Source organism: Elaeis guineensis, chromosome 5 (assembly GCF_000442705.2).
Source record: "Elaeis guineensis isolate ETL-2024a chromosome 5, EG11, whole genome shotgun sequence".
Taxonomy (NCBI): domain Eukaryota; kingdom Viridiplantae; phylum Streptophyta; class Magnoliopsida; order Arecales; family Arecaceae; genus Elaeis; species Elaeis guineensis.
In genome coordinates, this window is record NC_025997.2 from 126,788,747 (window position 1) to 126,800,845 (window position 12,099).

The 12,099-nt window shown below is 36.9% G+C and overlaps 1 protein-coding gene across 1 annotated transcript; it reads left to right on the forward strand.

Annotated features, from left to right (window-relative positions):
* The first annotated feature begins 4,139 nt into the window (after window positions 1–4,139).
* Window positions 4,140–4,625, forward strand: LOC105045857 (RING-H2 finger protein ATL66-like). Its single transcript, XM_010924279.4, has one exon. It carries the CDS (start codon window positions 4,140–4,142, stop codon window positions 4,623–4,625), a length of 486 nt encoding a protein of 161 aa, XP_010922581.1.
* Window positions 4,626–12,099: the final 7,474 nt, after the last annotated feature.

Consider the following 12,099-nt stretch of genomic DNA (forward strand, 5'->3'; position numbering starts at 1 on the left):
AAGGCGCTGGCTTAACCAAAAAGCGAGAAAAAAAAAAAAAAAAGGGAAGAAGAAGCCACATTCAAATAATGAGTTCAATATATATACCAGGACAAGTAATTATATAGCTTAGATTTTTGTACGCTTTCACCTTTCTTTAAAAAATAAATTTTAAATACACTGAGATAAAAAAAAAAAAATTGTTATTTTTTATTTTAAAATTATTTTTATTATTTTTAAAAATAAAAAAATAATATTTTTGTTAAAAAATATCTTTTGTCATCATTGCTGATGGCGTCATTGCCTGTTACTAATGTTATCTCGCCACTATACCATAATAATTTGTTTAACTACCGCTCACAGCATAACATCTTGACTTCCACTATCGTTATGCAACCCCGTCACCACATCGCCATCATTATCATCATTGCATCCACCATAGCCGCCCATCATTACCACTCTCTCAGCCTCCATCATACTATTTAATCTTTTAAAAATAATAAATTATATAAAAATATATTTATATTTTAAAAATTAAAAATAAATAAATAATTATTTTATTTAAAAAATAAAATAAATGAAAGTGATGTGAAATGGTACCTTAATATCATAATTGAGGTAGCAATATTATGGTAGCAAAGTGTCGCAATATGTGGCAATCTGATGTGCCCTTAGCTGCCCCATGGCTGGATTTACACGCGTGATACTATGCGTTCACAAGGTCGGGACGTTGCATGTATTAAATGGGTCCACCAACAATGCATAGTGTGAGCTTACCAAAAAAAAAAAAACCGATGCATAATGTGAGGTCTATCAATCACCGCTGACTAGCTCCAGAGCATCCGAGCGTGAGGCATCAATATCAATGGATTTACGAGTAGGGATGGCAAATAGATCGGATTGATCATAAATGAGTCGGATCGTAAATGGATCGGATCATAAAATGATCAATCCAAATTCGATTCATTTATTAAATGGATCAAAAATTTAAATCTGAATCTGATCTGTTTATTAAACAGATAATCCAATCCGACTCATTTAATCTATTTATTAAATAAATTAAATTAAATTAAATGGATTAAACAGGTTATACGGATCAAGTTAAACAGGTCAGAAACAGATTAAACCGATTTTAAACAGGTTAAATGAATCTTAAATGGGTTAAACAGATTAAACAGATCGGGTTAAATGGATCAGAAATAGATTAAACAGGTTAAATGGGTTATCTGACTCAACCAAATCTAAATATTAAACAGATTAAATGGATCAGATATTTAAAATCCATATCCGATCCAATTATTAAACGGGTTAAATGAGCCGATCCGTTTATGACTCGAATTCGTTTAGCCTAAATTCATTTAGCCTAAATCTAAATCTGTTTATAACGGATCGAACACGGATCAGATTGACAGATCGGATCATATTTTATCAGCCTTATTTAGGAGTATCTATGTTTTTTTTTTTTTGATACATAGAAGCATCCGTGTGGTATGTAGCACCAATCTCAACCACGTCAATCTTGCGACGGAGAAATTATTAGATAAATTTATTTTATCATAGATAAAATTAATAAAAAATCCACATATCAATTAGTCGTTCATTCATTATTATTTATGGTAGATCAGGCCGTGTGATGAATATCCTTGTAAAGAGATAAGTTAATCGAGTCAAACATGGTTTGACTTTTTTTTTTTTTTTGACGCGGTTGGCAAGTTTCTAGTACACGTTAGCATATATAATTACCAAGGGCTAATGCATCAAAATGTATTGAACTTTAAATGCATGTATACCCACACCCATTCTTAACCATTTATTTTCCTCGCCTGAAAAACTTTAACTATATCCGCATTTTTTTTTTTTGTAGCAATATCTGCTATTTAAATTGAAGAGTCTATAAAGGTTAGAATACATCAAATGATCTTTCCTTTTATGTTTTAGACAAATCATGTGCATGGCATGGTAGCATTAGTTTCTATATACTGGTGCTAAGCATGCGATGCGGGTTGTGCAAAGCATAAGTGATAGCAATCCTTGAGAGGAGGCTTTCATATATATGTGAAAAATCTTATGCTACAAAGATACTCCCACATTTTAGCTACGTGCTCTTCTTGATCTCTAGAGTAAGAGACAGACTAATTAGGATCTATTTTATAAAGTGGGAATGACATCTGGCAAAGCAATATTCCTCTATGAAGAATTGAGATTATAGGCAATGGCTAACGTTCTTTGCATTATAATTCTAAAGTTGATAGGAAACTAGAGGTATGTGAACTCGATTTGAGATGCCTTTTGTTCAGCAATACGTTTGAGTTGGGTTAGGGCCAACTACCTCATGATCCAGACCCGTATCTATTCGCCTGTTTGGTTCTGCATTTTAATTAAAATAATACCCGTTCAAGAACTAGCTAGGCCGCTTTTTAAGTTCTAGAGAGATACGACCATGTTTGGCAGGGATTAAGTCCAAATTGGATCCAGTACAAACTGAATTTTGGTCTACGTTGGATCATAAATAGATTGGTCAAACTTTTTACGCCCTAAAATTATTCACTAATGCTGTAGCCGCAAAATACAATAAAAAACTTTAGAAGCAATGTGTGGATTATAGGGTTAAATTGCATGCTATATATCGAGTGAATTAGTTGGCTTTAGCCTCGAGCAAATAAGGTTTGTAAAATGCTGCAACCTTGTCGTAGCTTACCGTACGAGCACATCGGGTAAAATGTTTTTGACAAAGATGGGGACTTGAAAGATTTTGTTGGTTCCCCTTTGGACCTATTCGACATACAGACCTACGTACAATTGCATGCCATTACAGGCTTGGCTTATCTTTTACCCCAGTAGAACGGTTTCATTCTACTGAATTCGTCCTCAGCATTCAAATCTTCTATCATTATCATCCTTGGCAGGAACTGAAGCAATCTTTTGTCTAATGCATCATATATTCGAACAGTATATAGGATATATGTTCGAGTCTGTAAGATTTTTGCCCTCAGACACTGCCACTCACCATTCATACGCAACCTATCACATAGCGCAAATCCATCACTTCAAAGGACTTCTTGGTCCCAGTTCCTGTCGACCACATCGGGAGTACCCCTCGCCTGAGAAGAGATGGCTGACCAATCAAAGGCCAGAGAAATGACCAACAGGTTAGTGGGTCACGCGACACCACCTCATTCAAGATCCTTTTTTAAATTTTTGGTAGATATGCATGATCTACTTAAAGGAGCGCTCAGCAAGTCTTCTTCACCCAGCTCGGGAGTGTTTTGGACAGTTTAGGGGACCCAGCACGAAGTTACAGGCCCCATCTTCTTCTGGTCTTCTCCGTTCATCAAATTTAAGTGTGTAGTTGTCAGCAACCAATTTGGTGCCCCCTTGATTTTTCCACCTTAATTACCTCGGCCCAGACCGGTCCAGTCCTCTGGTGGGTGACACGTAACATCTCCCCGCTTTCAGCCAATCATAAAACTCCACCAAAACTTGCAACGCTGCAAGTTTGCTTGCTTGCGCTGGCTTTGTCTTTTTGTGGTCTTGAGGGTACCTCTTACGCTTTCACCTGTTATACTCGTCGAGGCAGAGAGAGAGAGAGAGAGAGAGAGAGAGAGAGGAAATGGGCCAAAATCATGACAACTCCCAAACCGTCTTCACCCTCATATATGTACTATACCTCATCAAAATGGCATATTATTCATAATAGATCCTATGTACCGATTCAAGATTTAAAATAAATACAAATATATATATATATATATATTAAAAAAAATTAAAAAAAAATTATTAAAAATATTCGAGCCATATAAGAAAGCTCTCTCAAATCTCCAAAAAAAATACTTCCAACTGTTTTCTCTCTTTCCGTACTCTCTCGCACACATTTTTCATCATTTTCCATCCATCAGAAGGAACATCAATGATTTTTTTTAAATAAAGATCATATGAATGAGAGTTTAACTCTTATCTGTTCTCACAAATCAAATCCAATAAAATAAAAACTTTAAAATAAAAATAATATAAAAAAATTTATTTCAACAGGACACAAAAAGAAATAATTAAATAAAATTTAAAAATCATTAAAGGTAACGACGAATTAAAGAAAAGGAGAAGCCTGACAACCAAACTAAAACTTGCACCCCCCTCAACCATCATTCCGAGCGGCACCAAGCATGGCAGATCAAGAGGCCAGCGAGACTTTCCACTGGCGCTATGCCGGCCTCGATGACAAGAACTTCCAGATCCACGGCGGGAGCCTCCTCTTCCTCCTCATAATTTTCGCCGTTCTGGTTTTCGTTGCCCTCCTTTGTTTATACATCAGGTGGGCCTGCCGCGGCTACCACCGGTGGACAACGGCCACCGGCACTGGGGACTTATCCTCTGAGTCTGCCTTCCCTCGGCCGCTTGGCCTCGATCTGGAGACCATCGGTAGCTTCCCGGTGCACTCACACCAGCGATCGTCATCAGGCGACGAAGCCCAGTGCGCGATATGCCTGAGCTGCTTGATAGAAGGAGAGAAGGTTAAGGTGCTGCCAACTTGTACCCATTCCTTCCATCCAGAGTGCATCGATGAATGGCTGAAGACTCATTCGAGCTGCCCACTATGCAGGGCTTTTCTTGGGGGATCCACGGCGGAGCCGGTGGCCGTCGTTGTTTGAGAAGAAGATAGGAAGAGGATGGGGCTTTGGATCGGTGGTGTTTTTTTTTTTTTTTTTTTGCTCTCTCTCTTTTGCCATGGGCGTGGAACATGAGAGCCTGGCGGTGGAATCCACAGAAAGAAGGTGGTTTTGGGGTGTTGCCATGGGAGGGGGCCGAGGGACGGACGGTGTCGACATTCGTTGCTGTTGTCTCTACTGTTGCTTTTGGCTTTTTGGACCTCGAACGGATTTATCTTTCTTTTTTTTTTTTTCTGAGCGTTTTGTTGCTTGGGGTTGATCTGATCTCTGATGTCTTCGCTAGAATGGAAAGATAGATGGTTGACAGGTCTGCGTTAAGAATTTGTTCTGTACCAAAAAGAGGATTACAGTTTAATCCACTGTCAATGCGGATTGGAAATTACTGCCCGGATGATAAGTGCGCATCACTGGGCCCAGGGTATCAATGGCCTCTTTAATCAGCGGAAACGGTTCGCCTGTTGTACTCAAAAAATATCGTAGAATACTATACATATTTCATCTAAGATCGTAGATTTATTATAATATATCTTTATAAGAACCAATAATAGAAATACGTGATATATTTGCAAAAATAAAAATTTTAGATGAAAACATCCATCAAAAGATGAATGATCGTACACGCTTATCCGTATGAATTTAAATATTAAAAAATAAATAAATAAACTTTAAAAATATTTGAATAATTTAGATAAACATTATATAATCATTTTTTTTTTAATGGATGTCCCAATACGTGCACAGCATCATGTGGTAGTTTTTGAATTCTGCAGAGAATTCTGTTCTTATGCATTTTACTTGCATGCTTCATCAATTTATAAGAATCGCATGGACATCTTCGAAGAAGTGGCCCGGTGAAATGAGCTTTTATTTTTATGCAAGTGATCCGAATTCGAGCCTCCTCGGATATTAAGACTTTCATTAAATAATAGGATACAAAATGATCAGGAGAAAATTGACCCTAATAGTCCACATTGGGACCCCCCCTCCAATCCCTTTTTATGTACCAAAAAAAAAAAACCACACAGACCAACTCGATCAAGAATCTGGTCATCCGGGCAGTGGTCCGATTACCTGGTTGACCAAATTATTTTTTAAAATAAAATAAAAAAATTATTAAAAAATATTTATATTAAAAATTTATGTATTATTTTTGATGTATTATTTATTTAAAATGAGAATTGACCTGCCTCTAACTGATATGGCATACCAAACAATAGGAGTATGCCATATGGATGACTTCAAAGGCACTTGAAGATATTTGAATTCTCTTCAACTGATGTCAGTTACAGTTTAGTCCATGATCGTGCATGGTTAATCCGCAAAAGGTTAACAAAAGAGTTGTTATTGAGCAAGCAAGCATGCCTGTCTTACTTGGTGATGGGCGCCACCCCTCATTTACATGAAGAACCTCTAGCTATATTTTTTAACGCTCACTACTTACACGTTATTACTCTGTTATTCTAAAACACACTGCTACTCTGCTACGCTAAATTTTTTTTTAAAAAAAAATTATTTGACTTAAATATTGGAGGATTCCTCACTAGGCATATTCCGATTCATATGTTTTTATAATTTTAGATCAAACAATCAGCATTAAAGCTCTCACTCTAAACACAACCATCGTAGCTCACTTTCCGAGGCCTATCTTGCTGATCTAATTGGAATGCTCACTAACCTCACCAATAACCTCATCAACTCAACACCTAATGATTGGGCTGGATTCAAAATTTCATCTTTACATGCCGGAAGATTAAATCACAAAAAAAGAGTACTAAAATTATTTTTTAAGAAAGGATGGAAGAAATTATTTAAGCTTGTAAAAATAATATATAGTATAGAATAACGGCAAATGCCATGCTGTCAGTTTTGTTGCCGACCACAAGATCTACCGTAAGATCCTACGAAACATGATATCATGAAGCTATCAATCTTCTTCTTCATTTTTCTTTTCTTTTTTTTTTTTATATCTCTTAGTTTAGGAGGCTAAATCACAGTTAATTCATTGAATTAGAAGCCAAATCCTAAAAGATCCATATCACGGCAAACTTTTCCAAAAAGTGCTTCTATATCATTTTTTTCTCACATGAATCCCTCCAAATATTTTTATATGTATACAGTAAGATAAAATATCATATCAAAATATGTACATCAATGAAAAAACGTATTTCTGTGTCTTTTTTCGTGCAAACTCAAATCACTAAGAAATAGAGAATCATGGACGATAAATCTGAACTCAAACTTGGTTAACCAACTTATATATCATACGACAGTGGTCTAAATTCAAGAAAGCTGTCCAAGCCCCTCGTACACAAGAAGCAACGGTACATGTTCACTCCTCCTGGGTCTACCATAAGCTTCAATTACACCACCACAAAGTCATCTGTGCACACAAATTTCAACCCCGTCCTGCACAAGAATCTAACAATGTGTGGATGTATGGGCTTCCCTCAAAACTTTTTCAAGTAGGGTTCGTAGTGGGCCTGTGCTGGTTTACCTTTGGGCCATCCATGGGTTGCTTTAGTACGCCCCTTATGTAGAATCACTTTTGCAGGCCTGAAACTAATAGGCCAGTTTGTTGTCCCTAGACCAACCAAGCATAAAATATGTCATAGCAGCCCACTTTCTCTCCCCTCTTTCCATCCCATCTCCTCCCTAGCTAGGAACTCCTTACGGCTATTATTTAGTCTTCATTAGAGACATCAGGTCCTAGTATGCCCAGTTTTGGGCTTAGGCCTTATTCCTTGGGCTTATGGTCAAGCTTAGGCTTCACCGAATCTTCTAAATCAAGTCAAGCTTATATAATCAAAAACAAAATCAAGTCAAACTTGAGAGGACCGTTTCAAGTGCAAGTCAGCCCATTTGCAACCCTAATTCTGAAGGACTCGGGCACATATCATAGGAAAACATAAGATCCATTTAAAAGGCATCCACTAACACCTAGGGATGTTCATGGGCTGAGTGAACCTCTACTCATAACATTAATGAGACTGACCCAAAACTTATGACCATTTTTATCACGAGTAGCATGCACCTTCTATTTGGTATGAAGGATGAATTGAAGGAAAGATAGATAAGGAAGGATGGATGAATGAGAAAAAAAAAGGAGTTATTTATCCTTCCATCTGTCTGATTAAACATAGAAAGATGGATAAAAATGATTCCCTCCTCTATTTGATATAAAAAGAATGAATGAAATGATGGATGATATTTGTATAATATTTTTACTAAACTATCGTTTAATAAAAAAATATTATAATTATCAATTTATAATACTTATTTATATTAAAGAATTAAGACGGTATAAAACTTATATTCTTTATAAATTATAATTATACAAAAATTATATAAATATTTAATTTTATAATTAACTAAATAATTTTATAAATTAATTATATATAAATAAATTTATTCATAAATTTATTGTATATAACCAATAAATTTATTTATAATTTAATTTAAATAATCGATTAATTTTATATAAATAATCAACTAAGAAATATTGAATATAAATAAAAAGAAGATAATTTTAATCATTTACTTATAATTATGGAACTTATGTGCTAAAATTAAAATTAGTAGTAATAAAATTTAATAGTATAGGTCAAATAAAAAATATATATAAATAAAACGAATAAAAAAAAAGAAATGTTAAGATTTTATCAAAAAATTAATAAGAGATAATGATGTCAATATAGAAATCTATCTTTCACATACTCCATCCATCCTTCCTTAAGGATACAAACTAGTAGTATTGAGTGGATAGACAATCTCCGAGTTTCATCTATTCTTCCTAAGAATTTTTTAAATTAAACGAATGGATGAAGGTTTTTCATCTTTCCTATCCCATCCATCATCTCACTCGTAACCCCAACTAAATATAAGGTTAACTAATGGAGCCGACTAGATGAATAGCAGGCGGTGGAGTTCGAGATGCATTGAAGCTGATGAAATATCGCTTGCGTGAAGAAAATTCGCATATAACAGCTAACGAAAAAGAGGAATAAGCCAATGGTTGCAATGTGGAGTTAAGATTTATAAATAGAAACTTGTTGAATGACTAGGATCAACAGGTTATGGGACTTTCCAAAGCCTAAGCATATAATTGGACTACTTATGTGCAATAGTTAGAACCGCTCGACTCGAGCCCAATCTGGCCTGCCAATGGATCAGAACTTGTGCGAATCAACACATTGTTCATGCCGTCATGCGGGTTAGTTACAAAATAATTATATAGCCCGTCCGAATCTTTGACTTTCGTTTGTACTAGAAGAGGATTCTCTGATGCAGGAAAAATAGAATGTCTCTTACGCAATCAAAGCCATTCAACCATCCATTTTACCTTTTAAAAGAAACCTTTTTCATGTTGATCCTGGTCCATGTTCCGCAGCACATTGTGACCTTGGTAAGGGCTAAAACAAAATAAAAATTAAAAAAAAAAAAAAGATGAAAAGGACCCATCATTTGAAAATTTATGGGTATACACATTAGAAAACAGAAGGATAGGAACAATTTAAGAGAATGCATATCGAACGCAAACTAAGCAAAGAGAGCATGCTATTGATCTACACTGTAGGAACTCATCAGCTTGCGAACAGTTATAAATGAAATGAAGGCAATAGAGGACAGGCCTAATTGACCGACAGAAAAGATATAGCTAGCCTAGACAACACAATGAAATCTCTTAAGAAACCGTGCTCCTTTTCTGTTTTTCTTCTATGAACGCATACTCCGTTCTACACGTGCAACGTCACGGTCATGTATAAAAAAGGGAAACTTAAGTTTGGATTTATAATCGGATCAATTTGTGAACAGTTATAAATAAAATGATGGCAAAAAATATGACAGACCTAACTGACTAAAAGAAGAGATCCAGCTAATCTAGACCACACAATAAAATCGCTTAAATTGGATATTATTTGGCAATAATAAAAATCACGATATTATATTTTTTCCGTTATTTTTTACTAAATAACGGATAGAAAGAAATTTAATGAAAAATTTTGAGACATGATGACGATGGAAATCAAGTTGGTGGCGAAATCAATTTCATTGTTGACCAAACTCCACATAAATTCCATTATGGAAGGAAAGAAAGAAACGGAAATGAAAAGGTTGCCGACTCCGATTCTGGGTGTAGAATCCAGTGGGATGTCTCCCATGGATTGCTCTCTCCCAACGGCGGTCAAAACGAAAGCGCGCCCAGGTTTCCCAGAACGGCGCACTGCTTGGGACCGGTGCCACCGTCCGAATCCTGTACCTTCTCCTTGGGAGCCGTCGATCTTAGGTCACTTTTTCTTTTTCTTTTTTTTTTTTTGGGTAACAGTCGATCTTAGGTCACATGATGACGATGCCGGTAGACTGACGTCGGTGCCCACATGACCCCCTCGTGCTACCTACCACCAACTCCTAGCGTTTTCTAGGGAGAACGGCCTGATGCGATACAGTCAACCTCGGCGGACCTATCGATAGCAAGCACTCATTCGGCTTGGATAGGCTTATGACATAGTTCAGCTTTACCGCAAACGTGTTTAACAAGTTCCCTTATAACTTGAGGTTTCTTCGCACCACTAGATTCTTTCTTAGTACTCATGACTCTTCTTAGTGCTTCATCATAGTCTTGTTCTTCCGTCATATATCTTAATAATAACTCGTGATGATTTATTAATAAATCAAAGACCTCCCCGTCTGGAGTCTGGAGATGATATATATATATATATGCTATCATATATCTTAATAATAACTCGTGATAATTTATTAATAAATCAAAGACCTCCCTGTCTGGAGTCTGGAGATGGCTATATTATATATATATATATATATATATATATATATATGCTATCTCTACTGGTATCGCGTTTATGGGCTTGCACCCAGAAGGTTCTGGCATTCAAAACCAGTGGGGGAGGGAAACCAGAAGCACGTAGGAGCATTACAGACGGCGACGTGGTTTTGTGGCTCCAGGTCTTTGAGTCAGGGGAAAAAAAGGCAAAATGGATGCCAGGGTGACCGCCTCTATCGGCCAACCGAGAAACCGACAAAGGTGGATCGTAGCATGCCTTTCGTTGCGCCCATCAACCAATTGATAGCATCCTTCACGCCGAGTTACACATTTATAGAGACGACTTTGTTAAGTTTGAAATTATGTACTGATATATAGTTGTAAGAGAAGTTCTACAGTCCAAATGGTAGGATCCTTCATGCCATGTTACACGTTTATAGAGTAAACTTTGTTTGGTCTTATTTTCCGTGCAGATATGTCGACGTTAGAGAGGTCTATAGAACACTAATTGAGAGAGTTCGAATAACAGAATTTCCCACATAATAGAAGGCAAGTTTAGTAGCGTGTGTTCTGCTGGAGATGGCTTGCAGGCATTTAACTGAGCACCAATGCACAAAGATTATGGAGCTTGGCTTGGGAGTTTTTGCCACCACTGTAATAACTGGCATTCAAGGACGCCTGCAACGTAAACGTTGGATAAAGAGGAGTGCCGACAAGTACGCAAATTAATTTTCACCAGATTTAATCACGACCTTAATTTAAAGTGGAATGCTGAATTATGTTATTATTTTAAATCTTATTGAGTGAAGTTGAACGATCACCTCCAACGATTGGCACGTATAACCGGACAACATGGTATGAAATAAGGGAATCTCTAAGCTGGGATGATCTCCCATCCGTCCAGATGATGTGAATCCCATGCCCAAAAAATTTCACTATAGTTAATCTTGTGATAAACTTTGAATGATATTAATTAAATTAATATAAAAATTCTATCTCTCTTACAGAAGAGGAAAGGATCTGAAGGAATTAATATGGTCCGATCCAATTCAATCTAAAAGTAGTCTAATTTAAAAATATATAAGTGGTCAAAAATTTCAGATCGGTCGTGAATTCAATTTCAGGGATATATTTATCTACGGAGCTTAATTATGCTTGGATATTGGATCCATATATATTTGTTGCGGCCAATCCCCCCATCATCCGATCGTCGGTGTCGCGCACCTACAAAAAAAATCCTCACAGACTGGAGATACCTCCGACGGAGACTCTCCGATGGTCAAGTCAGAGAGGAGACTAGGCAACAGTGAAAAATCAGGGGCTCAGCGAGAGAGAGAGAAAGAGAGCTCAAGAGCTAAGAGGTGGTTCTCGGAACTCGAAACTTAGGACTTATCGATACTGTTGCCTTACCCCATTTTATAATAGAATGTGATATTGTCCCATCATTAATGGTGTAGACAACTGAGAAGTTGTCAAATCACCGGGGGCTGTCAAATCGCTGTGGACTGTCAAGTCACTGGGATCAACCTATGTCCTTCACAGGACAATGCCCCAGGACGGCCATACCACACGTCTTTGATAGGACAACTGCCCATAGCGGTCGTACGGCGTTTGGGTGGGCTGGTCGATTATATGTCGGTATTCAGCTGTCGGGACGTCGGGTGATGACCCAGGAAC